At 34.7% G+C, this 22,976-nt stretch overlaps 1 protein-coding gene across 7 annotated transcripts in view; it reads left to right on the plus strand.

Annotated features, from left to right (window-relative positions):
* Smad2 (SMAD family member 2) overlaps positions 1 to 22,650 on the plus strand; it is a 77,248-nt gene extending 54,598 nt beyond the window's left edge. For 6 of the 7 annotated variants that reach the window (XM_063231717.1, XM_063231721.1, XM_063231718.1 and 3 more), the window contains 5 exons: positions 8,654 to 8,707; positions 9,818 to 10,030; positions 12,370 to 12,507; positions 12,701 to 12,845; positions 14,623 to 22,650. In XM_063231717.1, coding sequence (XP_063087787.1) covers positions 8,654 to 8,707; positions 9,818 to 10,030; positions 12,370 to 12,507; positions 12,701 to 12,845; positions 14,623 to 14,746 — 674 coding nt within the window. In that variant the 3' untranslated portion in view covers positions 14,747 to 22,650. The remainder of the gene's footprint in view (positions 1 to 8,653; positions 8,708 to 9,817; positions 10,031 to 12,369; positions 12,508 to 12,700; positions 12,846 to 14,622) is intronic. The other variant, XM_063231722.1, reaches the window with a different exon arrangement.
* Positions 22,651 to 22,976: the final 326 nt, after the last annotated feature.

Genomic DNA, 22,976 nt, shown 5'->3' on the forward strand with positions numbered 1-22,976 from the left:
GCTATACCTTTCTTGTGTTGTTTGAAACGCACAAAAATTATCTCTCTGAAATTTAAAGAAACTAGAAATACACCAAAGAAAGAGAATCAGTGAATAAGTAATTGATCATATTCACATGTTTTTATTCCTTAGTATTCTGTATGTCTATATGAAATTTTTGTTACCCTTTGAATAAATATTTGTAATAAAAGATTATAATTAGTTCAGTAACAAGTTTTCAGAGGAATTCAATGATGAGGGTTGAGGATTAACTTTTTAGTGCTCCTTTAACTTAATACATAGTGAATTTTGGATTATAGTATTTATGCAAAATATCTTACACTTAACCTAATTTGATTCATTTCTGGTATTTAGCTGTTGAAACAATGATGGGGAATAAACCGCAACATATAATAAACACTGCACACATCAAAGCTTTAAGTAAAAATGTATACCTCTGCAGAACTTGGCATTATTATCAGGGAAATCACTTTGGTGTTATTGAAACTGTCCAGTTTGTTCCATTCCATTCTATCTGTATTTTAAGGACTGGACATTTTAATGACATCTCAACAAATTCTACCATCAACCTTTCTATATATCTTTCAGAACACATTCTGTAGTCATGATAATCTAAATTATTTTTAAATAGATTAACATTGGCAGGGAAGGATTTTAGAATAATTCTGCTGTTTGAATTCTTCCATTTTCTTTAGATGCCTAGGTAAAGTAGTTTCTGCTGTAGCTAATATTTATGGCTGTTAAGGGCAATAGATAATCTAATGATCATTGGATATAGAATGTTATGCATCTTAATTCAAATAGAAATAAAATGTTATACATCTTAATGCAAATGACAAGTCATCTTAACACTTCTGGATGCTAATAATCTCCGTTGTTGAGTCAACAATGTTCTGTGTTTTTCTGTGATGGACAGTTATACTACTTAAAATCACTAGATGTCTGTATTCAAAAAGGCACTACCAAGTAAGATTATGGAAGAACTGAAACCCTTTTATATTTGCTCATAGAAATGTAAAATGGCTTAGTTACTTTGGAAAAGTTTGCTGGTCCTCAAGAAGTTAAGTATATTACCATAGAGCCCATCAATTTCATTCCCAGGTCTAGAACCAAGAGAAGTTTAAGTAAGTCCACACAAAAGCTTGTGTGCAAATACAACATAACCTGTAAGCATTAACTGCAGTGGAAGCACCATATGGTCATCAGATGGTGAATGAATACATAAAATGAGATGTGTTTCAGCAGTAGACTTAACTATGTAAAGAAGTGATTATACAGCATGAAATGGGGCAGCATGGAAGGGCCTTGAAAGGATTATGTCAAATGAAAGGAGCTGGACACAAGTGCCACAGGGTTCTCAATTAGTGCATGACTTATCTATTTAACAATGTAATTGAAACAGAAGAAGCAATACGATGAATATAATTGCTTCTTACGGTAAATGAAAATTTTAAAGGGACAAGTTCAGTTAGTTCATGTGAATTCAGTGTTGGGCTAGCTTTGAGATCTCACCCTAAGAGTTTTAGTTCTGTTTTAATGGGGCATTGTTAATTGACTTTCAGAATGAAACATTTAAAGTTACTTGATATAATGACAATATATTAAATACCTCATACATGAGGTGCTGAAACTTAACTACCAGTTATTTTAGCTACTACTGTCATTTCCTATGTCATTGCCATGGCACAAAAGACAGCCCCAGGAGGGTACAGTGACACATCTATAATCCCAGTTACTCAGGAAGCTAAGGCTGAGGATCACTTGTGCCTAGGAGTTCAAAGCCAGTTTTGGCAAAATCTTTTTCAAAAGGGAAAAAGAAAAGTAGAATGAAAAAATAGTTGTGGTGGATAGAGGGTCTCAATTTAGAATAAATTTTGCTTTCCCTCATAACTGGTTCACAGCTTCCATGGAAAAGGACATAATTAAATTTATTTTTAACACCGTGCTGGGACAGAATGAATTGGTGTTTTCTAAAGAATCAACCAAAGGACAAATTGAGTAAAGTAAGAAACTGTATGAACGATCACTTCTGGCTTTTCTTTTTAAAAAATTTCTGTGTCTGAGTCTTTATTCTTCAGGTGGAGTTTTGTATATACTATGGATCAGGTTGGATTTTTTTTTTTTTTTTGTTTAGCCAGGGTCTCCATACAGTTTTGGCCTTGGACTCACTTTGTAGCCCAGGCTAGTGATCCTCCTGCCTCAACCTCTAAGGTGGTGGGATTATAGGAGTGTGCCACCACACATGGCTCAGATTGGGTATCTTTTTTTTTTTTTTTGTCTTTCTCCTTTTTTTTTTTTTTTATCAGTACCGAGGATCGAACTCACGACTGCCTGCTTGCAAGGCAGGCACTTATGCCGCTGAGCTAAATCCCCAGCCCCCAGATTGGGTATCTTGAGAAATCTAAAAGTTTGACAAATTTTCCCTTTGTAGTATTCTGTAGCCAGTCCTTTTACAAATCTTGATGAATTTCATAAACTTTAGTATTCAAGCAAATATAGAGAGAAATGAATGGATCGTGAGATGTGCATTCTGTGGATCATGGTTGATCCATCATATACAAAGATACAGGTTTAAAAAGACTTTAAAGTTAAGCATAATGGCATCCACCTGTAATCCCAGCCTTCTGGGAGGCTGAGGAGGATTACAGATCTAAGCCCTGAGCATGGGCAAGTGAGTGACTTTTTTTTTGGTTCTAGAAATTGAACTCAGGACCTTGTGCTTGCTCAGCAGGTGCTTGTGCTGCTGAGCTGTATCCCCAGCCCACAGCTGAGTGACTTAGTAAGACCTTATATCAAAATTTTAACTTCTTTTTGGTATTGGGCATCAAACTCGGGATCTTGTGCTTGCCAGGCAAGCGCTGTGCCACTGAGCCATAACCCTGGCCCTAGAATTTTAAAAGAGGTGGCACAGTGTGAAGGCCCTGGGTTCAAACCTTAGTGCCAAAAAGCAAAAGGGAGGAGAATTGGAATCTGCACGTGTCAGTTAGTTAAATTGGGTACCCTAGAAGATGTGTTGAAGTCCTAACCTCTTACGCTTTGGAGTGTGATCTGAACCAGAAACAGTCTTTGCAGATGTAATTGTTTAAGTTAAAGCCATATAAGTGTATGATAGGTTCCTAATTTTCCATGACTGGCATTCTTTATAAGAAGAGAAAAGACTCATAAGAAGATGGAGACAACTGTTGGAGTAAGCAGCCAGGAATCATTACTAAAGGATTATGGAAGAAACTAGAAGTTTAAGAGCATAGAACAAATGCTCTCCTGAAGCTGTTTAGAAAGTGTCATCCTGTTGACACCTTAGTTTCAGACTTTTGTTGCCCAAAATTTAGAGAATAAATTTACTATTTTATGCCACATAATTTTTGGCACTTTGTTAAAGCTTAGTCCTGTGAGACTGATACAATGAATAATGGGTTTTGAGAGTACATACATTTGGTTATTTGTGAATTAGGTTCAGGTACTTAATTCATTAAAGATAACATGATGTTGAATGTATAGACAGTACCTTCTAATTACTCTTGTGAAACATCTGTTTTTTATACTCTAGACAGGGCTCATATACCCTATTAAGAAAACTACTCTAAAAGGTGCAGGTAATTAGGATAACATGGTCATACTTTGAGCTAGTCTAAATTTGAGTTCTTCCTGTATTATAAAGTAGCTAGATGACCTGGCACAGTGGTGTTTTACCTGTAAAGTAGACATAAGTACCTAAAGTATTAACAATATTTATAAAATAATAGTATTTCTAACTTAAGCATTATATGTGGTCTGGCTTTCTTAATTTCTTGTATGTTGTAGATGTTAACCCTTTATCAGAAGAATAGCTAGCTAAGGTTTTCCCCTATTCTGGAAATGGCTGCTTCACTCTGTTGTTTCTTTTGCTTTGCAGAAGCCTTCTAAATGGATAAAATCCGATTTGTTGACTGTTAGTATTATTTCCTGTGCTATTAGAGTCCTATTAAGGATGGCTTTGCATGTGCCTATAGTTTCAAGTATTTCCCTGTCTTTTAACAAATTTGAAGTTTCAAGTCTTATACTAAGGTGTTTGATCCATTTTGAATTGGTTTTTAATATAGGATGTGAGAGAGGAATGTAATTTTTACCCTTTTTAATGTGGATATCTAGCTTTTCCAACATCATTTGTTATACATTTATCTTTTCTCCAGCATATGTTTTGGGCCCCTTGTCAATAACCAAACAGCTAAAGGTGTATAGGTTTCTGTGTCTTCTTGTCTGTAGGTTCTTTTTTGTGCCAATGCCATGTTTTTATGTTATCTTACTCAAATGATCAGTCTTTGTCTCTTAATTGAAAAATTTAGTCCTTAAAATTATTTTCTTAGCACTTAGGTTACCATTTTGCTATTTTATTTTCTGTTTTCCCATGCGGTGATTGTTCCTCTGTATTTTACTGCCTTTTAGATGAGGCAGGTATGTTTTATTCTGTTAATTTTCCTTTGGCTTTTTAGCAATAACATGTGGTATAAATTTCTCAGTAGGTGTTCTAATGGTTCTAATGTTCTTAGTAGCACCTTTTACTTAGAAGGTTAAGTTGTAATACTTTAAAAAATGTACCTAACAATGCTAGAATTACATTCATGTACTACTGTGGTTTGTGCTGTTACATATTTTACCTAATACATTTAAATACCAAAGTACAATGTTAACTTTAGCATTAGACTTCAAGTTTTTTAAAGAACATTTTAAAAAGATAAAAATACATTGCTTCACATTTACCATTTATTTCTTTCCTGGAGACATTTGTTACGTTGCCATTTTTTAAAGAAACTTTTCTTGCTGCATTGATTCATCTTGACTCCTTTGTTGAAAATCAAATGATAACACATACATAGATTTGACTTTGGTCTGCTGTTAAGCCTATTAAATCTTCATTTCAGAAATTCTAATGTTCAGTTTTATGATTTTCATTATAGTTTCTGATCATTCTAGTGTCTGTTCAATATGTAGATCTGTATCTCTTGATCTGTTCTATCTTTTGATTATGGATATGATTTTCCTACTTTGTTTCTCTTTTTTTTGATACTGGGGATTGAACTCACAACCTTGCACTTGCCAGGCACGCACTTGTGCCACTGAGCTAAATCCCCAGCGCTGTTTTGTGTTTTTAAATTTCATATTTGGTACTGTATGTGATATACAATGTAATATGGATCATATTGCCTTGGAAAGACCCACCTTTTTCTTTTCCTGGTTGCTAAGTTGAGGAGCTGATTGCTTCCCTTTAATAAGGACTTGAGTTGGAGGAGTGATGCGGTGGTGCTTTCATGTCAGGTCATCTCAAGTTTCATGTGGGCCAGTTCCTTTCTTCAGTTGGGCTTATATATATAGGTATGACAAAACTATGGGGTACCTCACTGTTTTCTAACTTTGCTCCAGATTTATTGTGTTACTGCATACTCAGTAGAAAACTGTGAATATAAGAACGGGCTTGGGGCTTCTGAATTCCAATTGTCTGTTCATGACCATTAAAATTTTGGTTGGTTTTTCCTTTAGCATGCTCATTCTGAATCCTAACTTAGAATATAGTTTGGCAGTTTGTTTAAAAACTAATCATTCTCTTTAGCACACAGTCTTATACTTTTGTTCTTTGATACTAACCTGGATGACTTGAGAACTCGCCGTTCATACAGAAACCTGCACATGAATACTTAGAAAAGCTTTATTCATAATTGTCAAATTGGGAAGCAGCCAAGATGTCTAATGGGTAAATGGATAAACTGTAGTACATCCCAACTGTGTGATAATATACAGTGCTAAGAAGCAGAGAGCTATAAAGCTTTGAAGAGACATCGAAGAATGTATACTGTTAAGTAATAAGATATATTCTGTACTTTTCCGTTTGTTTTGCTGTGAACCCAAAACTTTTAAAAAATAAGAAAAAAAATGTAGTGTCTCCTAGAAAGACACATCATAACTGACCTAAAAAGTGAGGGAAATATTTATAAAAACATGCCAGTTCTAAGAACTGAATTCACAATTTAAAAACTTACAAGAGGCAAAAGACAATAGAAAAATGAAAAAGTATGAATACTATCCATGACCCAAATGGTAAATAATAGTCCCTCTTTAAGCCTGTTGTAGTGGCAGATCAGATAATAGTGCAAAGAAACACCAACTCAGAAATTTTTGGTGAGAGTAAACATTTTTGGTGTTTATTTATGCATTTATTTATAAAAATTACATTTCCTCTTTGGAAAATGTGTAACACAAATATATGTGAACCTTCTATGCAAAGATGTATGTGTAATGATTTCTCTGGATGTTCTAGCTACAGTGATAGTGTTGATTAAAACTAACTGAAATAGAATATTACCTTCTCAACGAGAATGCCATTTGTAAGCCAGCTTCAACAGCAGCATTTATATGTCACTTATATAGTTTAATTATCAATTACTTATCCCAGGTTTTTTTTCTAAAATCCTCTGTTAACTTAAATTCTTAATTTTGTAATGACCCTTTTTGTAATCTATAAATCTGACTCTCCTCATGTCTACCTGGGCTCCTAATTGGTTTCAAGTTAATAAGTTACAACCTTACTGGTCTCTTTTGATGAGTATTAGAGAATTAAACAGGTATAAGATACAAATAGTCAAATGATACAAATAGTCAAATAATACAAATAATCTGGTAGGTTTTTTTTTTCCATTTCTAATATTGCCTTTGTTTATTTTGTATCTGTTTCAGGAAACATCAGTTTTAGTTCATTGTGTCTAAATATATTTTGACCTTAGTAGTACCTGTTGTGACTTGCCAACAGATTTTTTTAAACTGAGGAACAAAGAAAGAACGTAACTTAATTGTGTTAGGGAAAATTGTTCTGTTTTCTAAAAATAATCATGTTCTCTTTTATCTGTTTATTGAGCGGTTGTCAGTTCACCTTTGTTACCTGCTATATTATGTCCTTGCTATAGTAGTATCTGGTAGAAAGGACTTCATACCTGACCTCACTATTCTGTAGTTAGGTGGAATACTGTGTTCTGCAGTTACTGTGCCATACTGTGTATTTGAATTTTGGGAGCTGTATGTTGATCATTGTGCTCTTTAGATGAAGTTTCCCTGAATGTGTACACAATGATCATCAGCAAAATTGATCTTGTATTTATAATTATAATAAGATTATTTAACGTTTACAAATGTGCTTTCAAATGTAATTAGCATAGAATTGCGTGAAGTAGTTCCAGTAATTTTTTTGTCTGTTGTTTGTTCGTTTTTCTTATTCTGTGTATTTATGCCCTGTCATTTTCTTGATTGGATTTGATTTGTTTATTTAAAATAGAATTGGATAATTTTCTGAGAAAATATACCTTTAGTAAATAAAACCATTTTAAGAAACAGAGCTGTCTTAGCCAGCTTTCATGGAAGAAACAAGAGAAATGCTTTGGGAACCCTAAATTGTCAACTGCAGTGTCTTAAGAGAATTTTACTGAACTTTGAGTGTGCTTTTACAATGCAATTTTAAACTATTAAAAAGCATTGAAAGACATAAAGACAAAGTTTCATTGCTTTGATCATACCCTTAGAAATATAATACACATGCAAATCTCCCCATCAATGTTTCTTCAGATTATCAATGCAAAAATCTGAAATAAGTAACTTTTTTGCTTAGCTTCAAAGTCACCATCTTGCTTAGTGGGAAAATGCCACAAGCATTATCTTACAGTCATGAATAAGATGACAATATTCATTGTCACTACTTCTTTACTAAACTGTAAGCTTCCATAAATGCTGCATAGTCATAATTAGGAATGAGTCATAAAATAAGTGACCCAATACTAGCGAACTTTACTGGGAAGGAAGTAGTATTTCTCATAAAGAACCTTCTACAAACAAATAAAAAAAAGCTGATCAATATACCAGGAAAATGAGCAAAAGAAAGAATAATCATTCAGAAAAAAGAATAGAAAGAACCATAAAACTCCTTAATGTAGTTTATAAGGGAAACATAAGTTAAAACTGTATTTGTTGAGTATGTTTTCATTGATCAACATTGGTCACCATTTTTTTTTTTAAACTGGGAATGTAAACTAGTACAACCTCTGAATAACAATTTTAGCAAAGTCCATCATACTTATATACAAACTCTGTCTTGGCAATTTCTCTGTTAAAAGTATCATTCAGATATTTTTGGAAGTATGCAAGATGTGTAGGATTAGTCTTTAAAGCAAGAGATCAAAAGCCAGGCACTTGGTAGGTACTGAGACAGTAATGAAACATCAACTGAACAATTGAACAATTGTTGAATGAACAATTTCTGAATCAGTAATATAGACAGTCAGAACTTCCTTTTCATACACCATTTTACAAAAAGATAGGCCAGAACAAATACATTCATGTGTATGGCTCATAGAGTATTTTGGACGATATACAATACATATCATATACAGAAGAAACTGTCAATAATAGATTCCTTTGGAAGGGGAACTGGGTGGTGAGAAACCAAGACTATTTATACCTTTTATGTATTGAAGTCCCCGAAGTTAAACTTAAGTACAATAGTTATATATTTTGAATTTTTGGGATTTAAGTTAGCTATGTTTTATTAGTGATACTACAGCCCCAGACAATCAGTTTTATTGCTACTTGAATAGATGTTCTGGAACTATACTAGCATGTATTTTAAATTTCCTTTTAGGATCTCCAGCAGAACTGTCTCCTACTACTCTCTCCCCTGTTAATCATAGCTTGGGTAAGTTGCAGACACTGTTTACTATATCATCTATTTAAGAAAAATCTTCTGCAAAAATTATTTTTGTATGTACGAGAAAGGGATATCAATGAAATAAACAAGTAATTATGCAAATAATTTAAATCATTGCTCTTAAAAACAATTGATGTCATGTCTCAGTATTATTAAGTCTTGATTCATGGTGCAGATGAATGTGTGAAACAAATCCTTATTCAGTGAAATAGATTTTTCATCAAACATGTTCTAACCTGTTATGAATGAAGTTCTACAGATATGTTTATACTTCTTGTAGAAACAGTATAAGGTGTATGTATATATATATGCACATATACACACTACATAAATACTTTTTAAATGCAAGGTAACTTACTATGTTTGTGTGAAGTTGAATGTGTATTATGTATATATGTGTATATAGGTATTCAGGTGCTTTATTTTTGACCCTTACTTTGCTGTGTCATAATTTCTCTTCAGCTTCTATATGTTTGCAATTTATTCTATAAAATTATTTATAAAATTATTATTCCTAATGATATGTTTTAGTCAAATAACAGAAGTGAAATACATACTAGCTTTATTTTCCTGTAAATAGTCTCTGTTTCCACTTGCATATTTTGTATTTTATTACTTTCTGAGTTAGATATACATGAATTTCCTATGCTTTGAAATTTAGTTAACTCACCTAGAATCTCATGTCAAAATAGACAAAACGCAAAAAAAAAAGGGTAATTTGTTGTATTGGCATTTGACTCATCAGTCTTTGCTCAGACTTTATTCTACTTAATCTAGCAGAAGTTGCTTTTATTATGTACAGTATTTTAGAAATACACCAAGTATGGTAAGTGTACTTACCCTGATCTATGGTTGTTTTGTATTTAAACACAAACTAAGCTATAACTACTAAAAAAAACAGCCCAATATAAAGTAACCTTATGAGATGAGGTGGGGACATTTGAAAATTGGGTGTGATCTGTGGAAACCATTATAAATGTAAAGTTTACTTCCTTAACTATTACCATGGTGTGCTGGCATACAACACGTGAAGATGATGATGTTTAGTCTATTTTCAGCTTGAATTGTTCACACATTTCTTTTCACTTGGTTTTTCAGATTTGCAGCCAGTTACTTACTCAGAACCTGCATTTTGGTGTTCAATAGCATATTATGAATTAAATCAGAGGGTTGGAGAGACCTTCCACGCATCACAGCCCTCACTTACTGTAGATGGCTTTACAGATCCATCAAATTCAGAGAGGTTCTGCTTAGGTTTGCTCTCCAATGTTAACCGAAATGCTACCGTAGAAATGACGAGAAGACATATAGGTATGTTTTCATTTCCTTATGTGAACAGCCCCTCTGTGTCCATAATGTGGACATTATGTGGTATACCACGTGAAAAGCTTGAATGTAAAAACTTAGCAGTCTCTGTACCAGTTTAAGTGCCATCACTTAGAAGTACATGGGCTTTTAATAGGTCTGCTTTTAATAGATCCTGATGATTTTTTAATCTCAAGCTCTTTTCTTCAACTTAATCTTTGTTTGGCACACTCGATACTTAATCCTTCAGTAAATACATGTTAAACTAACATTAACATACTGAGTCTCTACAACTCCTAAAATGGCCATGTTTCAAATTTTGGGATTATGATTTTTACAAATCATAAACTTTAAAAAAATTTTGTATCTCCTGACTTTTTCCCAGGAGCTCTTATACTGAGTCAGATCTCCTCACTGTTAATCTGAGAGTAGGTGTCTAAAACAAGAATTACCATTTGCTGTACTTCAAAATATAATTCAGTGGCCTCAAAGTGGAATCTGGCGATCCCTGATAGTTCCAAAAACCCTTTCAGCAAGCTTGTGGGATCAGAACTGTTTTCTTAATGGTACCAGGATGTCACTCAGAAGTGTACAGTGGAGTATCTAGAAACTACACAGGGTAGGATTTTGCAAAAGAGGAAATGCAAATCAGATAAGAGAATCCAGTTTTCTTCTTTGGTGCCAGACAATGAAGAAATTTTAAAAACTGTGATACATTGTCTCTCTTTTTACTTTGAAAATAATTTTATAAACATATTGTTTACATTAATAAGTTTGTTTTAGTTTTAAATGAATTAACACATTCTAAAATCTTTAATTTTAGCTGTGCTACAGTACATGTAATCCCAACTAGGAAGGCGGGAAGATTGTAGTTCATTGCTTTCTGGGTTCAGTCCTCAGTACCACATGTACACACACAGGAAAGGGAAAAGCTCAGTTTTAAATATCAAATATGTTAAATTTCTATAAATGGAATTCATATATACAAAATCTTTTAGGGATATTGGGTATTTTTTTTTAATAGTGAAGTAAAAAATATTTGAGAGACACTAATAATTAAGCATTACTCTTGTCAAATAACTTCTTTTAACAGTGACTTGCTTGTATTTTCTTTGAATTAACTATCACTATCTGTGGAAATAATGCTGATTACCAAAGAGTGATTTTTGAGTCATGCATGGTGGTGTATACCTGTAATCCCAGCACTCAGGAAACTGAGGCAGAGGATCACTCTGAGTTTGAGGCCAGCCTGGCCTACACAGTGAGGCTTTGTCTCAAAAAAAAGGTGATATTTAATACTATAAAATAATAGTGGTTAGGATGTCTATCACTTGGCTTTGGAAGTTTTCAAGTCTTGTCTAATTATAGGCAAAGAAGACCTCTGACTGTACAGAGTTGGGCTGTACTGTGTTTTAATTGGGGTTTAGCATAAAAATTTTAACAGATGGTTTCTTCTACTGTGTTGACTTCTCCCAACAGTAATTGAGATTGTAGTAATTTTAGATCTGTGTACTTTAAATATGGCCTGAAAAGTCTACTTGTTGGACTTAATATTTTCCTGATAGAATAATACATGATAGATTGTTTTAACAGTATTACGGAGACTTAGGGGAACAGAGCAGCAGGTTCTGCATTTGTCTATTAAATCTGGCTGTTGGTTGACTTTAGTTTTCTTTTGCTGCATAACAAGCATATTTCCTTTTGTTAAGGTAAGCTGATTTGCTACCTTAATTACTTCTGCAAAATCCCTTCACAGCAACACCCTATAGCTCTTTTAGGTGCTGGCTTAGAAAGCTGCCTGCTCAGGTGTTTCATGCCTCCAAAGCTAATTTTCGTGGTGTCTTCAGTTATGTTCTTAAAGAAGTATTGAAATATTCCAATATAACTTTTTCTTACTAATTCTGCTTATGTAGAGAGATTGGTTGCCACTATAATACACACTTTTTAACCTTTTTGTTATCTTTTTCTTAACCTTAGTGCATTTTTTAACGAAAGACAAATGAAAGTACTTGTCCAAACATTAGTTAATTCTTTAAAAATTACCCTTTTTTAAAAAACTAACTTTAAAATAGTAGATAACTTGCATGAAACTATGTTACTATCTTTGTACTTTCTTTTACATTGTTTAAATATTTTGATAAGCATATATTTTAAAAATGAAATCATGGTTTAAAAGTCTTTGAAAAATATACATTATTTCAAAGTTAGACTTCAGAAAAGCATAGCTATGAAAAAAATCATCAAAATACTTTATATCATTTTAGAATTCTTCCAAGAAGACTCTCCCAAAGTCACACTGAAATAGTAAGTGTTACAAAACTAACCCCATATGTATTTTGTTTTAGGAAGAGGAGTGCGCTTATATTACATAGGTGGGGAAGTTTTTGCTGAGTGCCTAAGTGATAGTGCAATCTTTGTACAGAGCCCCAATTGTAATCAGAGATACGGCTGGCACCCTGCAACAGTGTGTAAAATTCCACCAGGTATGGACTCAACAATGTAAATAAACATATCGTATTAGCCTGCTTAGCTTGTCTAGTTCCTAATAATTTTAGGAATAAGGAGATAATTTGCATGCTTATATTCTAAAACCACTAGCCCTTTAAAAAATTGTGTGTGTGTGTGTGTAATGATACTGTTTTACACTGTTTCTTTTTTACTTTTTCTCAATCCTAGGCTGTAACCTGAAGATCTTCAACAACCAGGAATTTGCTGCTCTTCTGGCTCAGTCTGTTAATCAGGGTTTTGAAGCCGTGTATCAGCTAACTAGAATGTGCACCATACGAATGAGTTTTGTGAAAGGGTGGGGAGCAGAATATCGGTATGAATGCATATTCTTAAATTTCTACAATGTATCAATTTTTTATTAGATTCATTTGCATCTTCTGGAGTTCGTTAATGTCTGTTTGAAGTTGTGGAGTCAGCAAGATCTTTTTGTAAAATAATAAAATAAAGTTGGAGGCCTCTAGATTTAAAACTATTGCAAATTATTGTGCTAGAGAAGATAATTAAAACATGCACAGACATGCATTTTTAACATAAAGAAGACTGTTAAATATCATAAGTGTATTTGGCACTTCAGTTCATAAAAAACTTCCTCAAAGACATGGCACATGATGTAGGTCAGTGATGGCGAACTTTTTAGAGCTTTCAGTGATAATGGCTGCAGCACACATGTCATTGCTACACTAGCACTGATCTAGGTTCAAAAAACGAATGGGATTTGAGTAGATGGGGATGGGTGGCATGGGAGATTACAACCTGGACTATAACATAGCAATTTAGTTTGAAGTATAAAAAGTAGAGAAAAATAAACTGTACAAATAAATTAAGACCAGGGAAACAAGTAGTCCCCTCTTATTCACATTCACTTTCTGTTACCTACCGTGAACGGATGTGAATTTCCTGGCTCTTTTAGCTTGCTACATGTGCATGTGTAGCAGAAAAGTTGAGGCATAGAAAATTCAGATACCTGGGCCCATTGTGATGGCAGGAGAATCATTGCAAGTTTAAGGCTAGCCTTGGCTACATGGTGAGACCCTGTCTCAAAAATAAAATAAAAAGAAAGTCAGATACCTACATGGAAATTGGCTAGAATATACTAAAAATCTGAATGGTGTAGTGGGCACGATACCATTGGCTATAGAGAGTAACATTCTTGGAAATACAATTTTAAATTGCATCTGTATTTGTTTGGAGATTAGTTGACATTGAACTTTTCTTTGGAAGGGCTATCAGATGATAGCCTTGAAGAAGGAAAAGCAGATTTCTTGACTTACATAATAAAGACAACTAAAATCAGTGCCTTGGTGTTTCTGGCTGTCATTGAATAATTTGTGATTCCCAGGGAGTAGCATTTTCATTGAAGGACTAAAAGTGTTTGGGATCTTTTTGGGTGTGGGGGTATTTGGTTTATTAATCAAAATACTGAATAATGCTTAAAAGGAATGTTGTTCATTGGCTGTGTTGGAGAAGGATGAACTCAGTCTTACTAACATTGTATAGTAAGGATTTAGGTTGGGTAGAAATTGTGTTGTTTTGATATACTTTAAATTTGATCTGGGCACGATGGGACATGTTGGTAATGCTATCAGTGGGAAGGCTGAGGCAGGATTGGTTGGAGGCCAAACTAGGCTACATAAAGAATTCAAGGGCAGCCTGAAGAATGCATAGCAAAACCTTGTCACAAAAACAAAATAACAAAAGATGTTATGTTCTGTGAAAATTGTTCTGTATAGACTTCATTTGATATTTGATTGTCTATTATTCTTTGGTTGACTTAGTACTGTAATTGTATGTTTGAGTTTTCTTGGGACAGTCCTAGTTCACATTTCTTCCCTTAGCTTGATTGTTAATGATGCCTATATTCTGTCTCAAAGGTGCCCCATTTTAGGTGATGGTAAATAATGAATAGTCACCATACTAACTTTTAATTTAAAGGGAAAAGAATGTTTCAAAATAATAGCTGAGTATCTAAAATTAAGTTATTTAAAAAATCAGTTTTTACATATATGTCCTTTACATTTTAAAAAATTCTCCATGTATATATCTAATTGTAACCATCTTTCCCTTTAATTTCATTGTAATTCTTCCCACAGAAGGCAGACAGTAACAAGTACTCCTTGCTGGATTGAACTTCATCTGAATGGACCTCTACAGTGGTTGGACAAAGTATTAACTCAAATGGGATCCCCATCAGTGCGCTGCTCAAGCATGTCATAAAACTTCATCACCAATCAAGTTCCATCAAAAGACTTAACAACTCTTCTGTTATAGTATTTGTGTGTGGTCCCCATGGACTATCTGCTATCCAAAAATTCCAGAGAGAAAACAGCACTTGAGGTCTCATCAATTAAAGCACCTTGTGGAATCTGCTTCCTGTATTTGAATATTAGATGGAAAAATTAGTGTCTAGAAATGCCCTCCCATAAAGGGAGAAGAGAAGACTTAAAGACTTACTGATGTCTCGTTGGGCATAAGACTAAATGTCCCAAAGGTTTATTAATAACAGTAGTAGTTATGTGTACAGGTAATGTATCATGACCCAGTATCACAGTATTGTGCTGTTCATACATTTTTAGTTTGCATAAATGAGGGGTGCGTGTGTGTGTGTGTGTGTGTGTGTGTGTGTGTGTGTGTACACGCACGCGTGTGCGTATGTGTGTGTGCTGCTTCTTGATCTAGGCAAGCCTTTATAAAGTTACAATACCTAATCTGTTATTCCCACTTCTCTATTATTTTTGTGTCTTTTTTAATATATAATATATATATCAAGATTTTCAAATTATCATTTAGAAGCAGATCTTCCTTGTAGAAAAACTAATTTTTTCTGCCTTTTACCAAAAATAAACTCTTGGGGGATGAAAAGTGGATTCCCTTTTGAAATCTTTGACCTTAATGTGTTCAGTGGGGCTCATCACTTGTCCTTTTTGTGTTTACCACTAAGTCTTATAAGAAACCCATATTGAAAACCTCTCCAAACCTCTTTCCTTGATCCCCCTTTTGTTCTGATACCAAAACAGTGCAGTGTGACATCATTGCTGTTAATAATTGCACTGATACTGCTGGCACCAGTTAACTTCTGGGTCCAGTAAACATTCATATGGAATAAATCCCTTGTCTTACAACTGGATTTCAGCAGATTCTGATTGACTTATATAACCTATCAGTTTATTGATTTAACCTTCCACCTCATAAAGAATGCACAAGTGGCAGTATAATTATTTTCAGGGATATGCTAGAATTCAGTATATTTATCCTTTTTAAAAGCCAATCTATAAATATAAGTACCCTTTTTTAAAAGGTATTTTAAGATATTTCAGCAGCAGACCTGCTCTTTGAGTAGCTTCATTTGATTTAGTTACCAGATTGTATTATGAAACGGACCTTTTGTAAATGTAATTGCTTCTGCAAAATACCTAGAAAAGAGATGCTGAGGTATGATCAGCAGATAAGGGCCATCTGTTTTTAAAGTATGTTGTATTCAATTTATAAATTCAATGTTATTTTACATAGTTACCAATTCAGAATTCTAAAAATTGGAGGAGAAACTTCAGCAGGGTTTTGTTTTGTTTTTAAGCTTACAATTAGATGTCCGAGCTGTTCTTAACTAATCCTGGGTGTGTAGTTGACCATATTTTACACTCTGCAATGACAGAAGATTCCAAGAGCTCTGTTGGTCATCCATTCTTCAGCAAATAATGATTATGTCTAATGTTGACTCATTGCAATGTAAACATTTCTTGTTTGCATCTGAGTAGAAATGGAAAATAACCACTTAACCCCTTTTCATAAATTTTCATAGTTTTGAAGATAGAAACCTTTGGTACTTGTTTTTTGAAACCATATTCACTTGTGTGTACAGGTATCATTTTTGATACTGTCAGCATTGGGTTGTTTTTTATTGGATACTCCCCATTTTCCTATTCATGTGTATATGTATGTGTTCATGTAAATTTGGTATAGTAATTTTTTATTCATTCAACTATTTATTGTTCACCTGTTATGTGCCAGGAACTTTCTTAACCTTTGGGTAAAGGTGAACAAGACAGCTATAGCTCCTGCCTCTGCTGAGACAGCAGTTATCTAACACCTAATCATCTTATGTGTCTGTGAAGGAGATAAACAGGGTACTATAATAGAGAATAACAAATGGGATGCTTCAGATAGGACATCATCAGGAAGGCCTCTAAGGAAGTGATGCTTGGGCTAGCACCTGACCTAGAAGAAGCAAGCCATGTGAAGAACCAAGGGAGATAAGCACTCCTGGTGAAGAGAACGGCATCAAGTGCAGAGGCATATTCTAAAGGAAACTATTAGGTGGTAATGCTTTATAAAGAAACCTCTCCACAAATTCAAACTTGAAGATCAGAATGGTTCTACAGTTTATAACACGTTGAAGGTGGCCTTATTTTGTGATAGACTGCTTTGTGTCATTCTCACTAATATATCTTCTTCATTAAATCTTGGCTGTAAAATTTATTAGCACCAGGTCAGTACCACTTAATATGGTATAACTACCCATGCTTGTGCAAATTTTCACCAGTGTGGTGACTTGCTTGCTTCCAGACATCCTGCTGCCCTCAAATTATTACTTCTGCCCAACTTGTGATTAAATGTCCCAGGTGTTATCATGGTGGGGCCTGCTGATGATAATCAGTAGAGCCCTCTGTACCTCAGTGGCAGTTTTTACATACTTGAGAAGTGTATACTGATGCTGGGGAACATTCCTGGAGGCAAAGATTGAAAGCTGTAAAAGATTCCAGCAGTTACATATTAAATGAAGTGGTGCCAGCAATGGCATTTCAGCAGTGGGTGTATCTCCACAATTCAGGTGGGACTTTTTCTGTACAGTGTGAAACCAGGACTGAACTCTTTGCAAACACTTATTGTATTGAGCAGCTGTACCTCTTGAGCAGTTAATTTCATCATCGTGATGATTAAATTTATGTGACTGTTTAATGACTATATTTGTTTTTATAAGATAATGCTTTTGCATTATATTTTGTCTACTAAGGCCTAATTTTTATTGACTGTTTTCCATTGAAGGGATGGTTTTTATTCCAAGCTATAAGGTCTCCTCTGTTGAATTTCATCTTTATTAAAATTAGTAACATTACTTAGACGTTATCCTGCACGACACTGTTGGTAAACCTCAGTTTAATGCCATGAGAACGCAATGACTCTGTTGCTGTCCTGCCTGTTAAATGGTTTGCCCAGTGGCTCCAGTGATATCCCAGGGCAGGCTTAGGATGTGGAGGCTGTTGGAGTTCCCACTGATCCCAGTGGCAGGTGATTTTACTTTATAGTGGAGCAGTGCATGAGATTTCTTTTGAAAGAAGAGTTTGATTGTTTTTAAAACAAGCTTTGGAAAGTCTTTATAAATGGATTAGAAATATAACTGGATATAGGCCAATCTTTTACAATGCCACCACATTGTGCTTTTTTTTTTTCATCTTGTTTAAAGAAACGTACCTAAAGGTATGAACCACACCAGTTGTACTGACTATACATTATTGAGTATATTTGGTCAGTGAACACTTACTGATTGATGCCTGTTTACCTAGCCACTGTGATAGATGTTGAGTAGTAAAAACATGACTAAACTTGGTCCTAGCCTTCAAGTAGGGTTGAGTCCTTTGGGGGTTACTGTTGCCCTCGGGGCCTGTCACTGCCAGAAGGAAGTCTGCTTAATTTTTCTTGAAGGCTAAAGATTCTAATCTGTACTCTAACTCTGTGTTCTAAGTATATTTTTGCAGATTATTTAATATCTAGTTACATTTTTTACCTTAAACCACGTTCAGTTTTGTCAGATTTTCCCCTTTGTTAAAATTATTTTAATTTCACTTGATTTGTGCCTTTGTTGTCAGTTGCATCAAGACTAAGACTTTGATCGTAAAAAGTAGTCTGTAGTCTCTCACTAGTTTAAATCAAAGCATATACCCTGTTGGTTTCTCTACCTCTTCTAAAAATTGCCCATATATACCTTCAAAGTCTATCTTTTTTTGAATTACTAAGTACTTTGAGCCTTTACTCTATATTAGACACCCTCTTGGTCTGAGGATGGGGTAGGTTTATGGTGGGATGTAAAGAAACAAAAGACAATCTTTTCTGTACTTAAAATCTCTTTATGTGCAGTCTTTGCTTTAAAAGCTGAACATTCCACTTGCCCCACTTCGTGCCATCTCAACTCTTTTTTTAGATAACTCAGTCTTTGGACGTGAACAACTGAGTTCTTGCCTCCTTTCAACTAAAGCATTCATATTTAAATCAGATTACCCTGTTTTTTCCTTTCATGTGCTTTACCAAATCCTTTGTGTTTCTCACCTGAATTTTGTCCTTCCTTTTGCTGACGTGTATCCATGTGACACTGGCTTTGTCCTCTGTCAGCCATACTTCATCTGCATACATTAGAACATGTCTCTCCTTTGAACTTTACTATTACCCATAAAGGAGGGTGCTTTTTATATCCCAAGTCCTTATTTCTTTACCAAGGAAATTGATACTGTTAAAATTGGGTTGCCACTTCAATCTTAGAAGCATCTGAAATTCTCTGCAGTTCATTGTCTTTGTGACTGGCAAGTAGCAAATTATCAAATCTATTTTGGTTGCATTTAAAATTACGAGTTGTGGCAGTCGGAGCCAGTGCTTTCCCTCCAATACTAGCCCTGTTTTATCTTGGGGGTCATATTTGAGTTTTGTGTTGAGTACAATCAGGATGCAAATGATTGGTCTCTAGAGAAAGTCAGAATTCTGCTATTGCGTTCCATTTCTGTTTTCCTTTTCAAGATTCTTATGAATGTTTTGTTTGTTCAGACTACCTTTTATGTGTAATGCTTGAGAGAAACATTATCTTTTGGAGTAGAATTCCTGTGTTTTGAGCCTCTCAACCAGGAAATGTGAGCTATAATAGGCTCGTGATAGCCTTTATGATGAGAACTTGTCTCACGTGTTGATGCAGTTTCTTGAGTTAGGAACTGTTTTATCTTTGATACTGTAGTTAACTTTATATATAGCAGAACTGCCTCAAACTTTTTAGCAGGAAATATAGTATATCATATATGTGTATGAGTTTAAATACACATACTCAGAAAACCGTGTCATTTTAACAATGGTGAATATTGTTTGAAGTCTCAGATCTCAATAAAAGCTTTTTAATTTGCTTGCAGACATTTTCCTTTCACAGACAGACCATCAGTGTAAATTTTAAAAAATTCTCCCAGAGGCCTCATTTGGCACCCATTAGTATGCCATTTTTAGGCAGCTTGACAAGAATCACAGGTGGAATTCATTAAAATCAGATGAAACTTTCCCACAATACCCCATCATTAAATTAGTAGACATCCAATCCAGTGGCCTCTGGAATGTACCAACTTTTAGTATTAACTCTTAAAAAACAGTAGGTTGTATTTCACTTAGGCCTCACGCCCCGCGCCCCCGTAAAACTGCTGCTTCAGATACCTGTAGAGATCAGATTCTTCTGTATCTGGCAATAGCCCGAAGGTGCAGACCTTAGGTGGGCTCGATGGAAACATTTCCTGAGGTACCTTGGGCCAGCCCTAACCCACAGGGACTTGGCCAAAGTACTTCAGTCAGTGTTAGCTTGCTGCCATAAGGACCACAGGGGACCCAAAATTTCACTATGATGCTTGAGATCCAGTAAGGACCCTTAAAAGAACAATGTCACTGCCATTTTAGGTGAGGATTAACTCCACCCAGGGAACTCTCAAAAATCTAGAACTTGCCAAAAGAATGATCTCCAACAGAATAAACTCACCTGAAATTCCCAGTTTTATTTTTTGGGGGTGGTAATTAAAAGGATTTGCTACCTGTTTCTAACTTTGAAGTTCTTGGCTATGTTACAATGTTAGTCACTAGGTAACTTGCTACATTTCTAGTTCTATATATAAGTTCTGCCCTTTATGATGCTGTAGCATAGTTCTTAGAATTTTTCTGGAGGAAGTCTTAAAGTCCCTGTTCTTGGAGTGAAATTTTCCTTTTATCATTGAGTCCCTAGGAAACTGTGTTTGCACTTTCAGTATTTACATTTGTGGATGGTTCAAGCTGAAAAGAAATGTGAAAAAGGATAGGGTCCTTTTCTGGTGAATATCTAGCCTTGCCTTAAGAATGTAGTCACTTGTTGATTTATATAATTAATATACACAGATTAAATCAGGAAAAATAATTGTATATGTAGCAGTTAGGTAACATGCATGGATTTTTAATTAAGAATACTATTTTTTTGGCAAAATACACAACCCAAATTGGGCATTTTTTAGACCACTTTTACCTCAGGCTTCATTTTTGCTTTTATGACCCTGACTTTTAAGGCATACATATTTGTACCTTTTTATCAGTGATAATGATGCTGTGGCACTGAACATTTATATAAGAAGGTAAAATAGTTCTGCAGTCATTGAATTAGATCACATCATTGTAGACAAAGTAAGTACTCCTATCTGAGAACATTTTCGCCATTCTTTTCCCAAGGCCAACCCTTCTGTTGGACATAGTTTAATGTAATTCTGGGCCCTGGTAAATATCTCCAGTTGGCAGTCATCCTCTCGATATATGAAGCAAGAATGTGGGCAATAGCTGGTGTGGAATATTTCTACCTAAAAAAATACGAAGAGACACAAAAACTGGCTTATTCATTTAGCTCTGAAAATCTCAAAAGCATACCGTAAAACACTATAACCAAATAAACCAGAAGAACCTTAGGAAGTTTTGTCTGAAAGCATTTCAAGAGTGAACTTTGATGTATTACTAAGTTTGTGTGGATGCTTACAAATATTCTTAATGCCTTTAAATATGCTTTGAGACCTCCTATCGTTTTAGTGAGGAGGTACTGGCCATTAACAAGTGAGCTGAATACACTTTAAGGGTTAATGTCCTTAAATGTAACCTTAGCTCTTGAAAAGTGTTAACTTCTGCCATGTGAAGAATGAGTGAGGCTGTCCTTAGGAAGACCTGCTGCCCAGAGAACTTGGAGAGTGGTTTCTTGAATTTGGGACTCTGCTGGATGCAGGTGAGTCCTAGGCACCCAGGAGGAAATTGACTGCTGTAGGTGTTCTTGGGATTTACTCACTTTATGACATCACTAGCTTTTCCGCTCAGCTGCCTCAAGTCTGTCACCTTTTCCAATATTGGGATGTGTTTCCTCTGAATGGAACCTGAGGTTTATAACAAATGGCTAAAAACACCAACGTAGTGATAAGATAACGTTTAGTGACCCAGGAAAGGTAACTGGTTTAATGGAACAAAGAAGAGGTAACTAAATAGATGAGTTCTTGGGAGCTGTGTATATCTAAGTATAAATCATGTGTCCTTATATGGTTAAATTTAATGTGAAATGTAAATTTTTCACAGTAAAAAATTGAGTGTGATTGTGGAGTTTTCCTCTCAAGGTAAAATATGGCCTTTGATGCCCTGACCTTTATTACATTTCTTTGGCCTGCTCAAGAAGCCAGAATGTGGTGTTGTATTTCCTCTGGTGAATGTTATATTGATACTATTAAATGCACCAGCCAATAACAGGTGAAGGAATTGAGTATTCGATGAAGACTAAACTACTGTATTTGCTCTCAAGTCTTAGGTCCTCCTAGTTTTAAGGTGCTCTCCAGCTAGAACACCACGCATGTGAGCCGAGGCTTTCCTAAGGCAGTGTCAGCTTTGTAATGCAAGATGATGGATGCACACTCTGTTCTTGTTCCCTCTGCTGGTCCTCTGTGGCTGCATCCTCTGCGCACTGTGATGGGGATGTTAAATGTGTCCTATGTAAGCTTTCCTCCTGTGACTGTCAGAAAAATGATGTGGTTTTTTTTTTTTAAATGAACTGGGTCTTCATTACAGCTGGCTTTCAAGTTAAAATTGTGAAATAATGATTTCTTTTCCTCACCTACACCAATTTTTTAGTCTATTTAAAGTATTAAATAGTTCTGCTTAAGAAAACATTGCTTAAATGCCCTGTGATTTCTGGTCTTTTTTATATATATATTTGTGTGCATCTGTATGTGCTTTTCACTTTTTACGTTGTTTGCTCTCTACCTGTGTTACGTACTGTCACCACTGAAAGGTGGACAATTTTCCTAGCATTAAAAAAAGCCATTTGAGTTGTTTACCATTTATTATTGGACTGGTTTTTAATTGCTTTTGATTTAAGTTGGTCTTTTTTTTTTTTCTCCAGAAGGCATTATATTTTGGTGTTTACTGTCTAAATTCTATAGGTACTCTCAAAAAAAGAGAAAAAATATTGTGTAGATACCACACATATAGGAATGATTTTAAAGCTTATCCTTTTGTTTTTTAAATTGATGTTATTAATAAAAGGCATCCTTAGACAAATAGTGCTTATGTAACAACACACTGCATGGTGCTGGTTATACATTTAGTTTATTTCATAGCTTACCTATACCAAGTTAATAACTATGTTGTAAACAAAAATTAGATGGAA

Source organism: Cavia porcellus, unplaced genomic scaffold, assembly GCF_034190915.1.
Source record: "Cavia porcellus strain 051 isolate PalLab524CR breed Dunkin Hartley unplaced genomic scaffold, mCavPor4.1 scaffold_20, whole genome shotgun sequence".
Taxonomy (NCBI): Eukaryota; Metazoa; Chordata; class Mammalia; order Rodentia; family Caviidae; genus Cavia; species Cavia porcellus.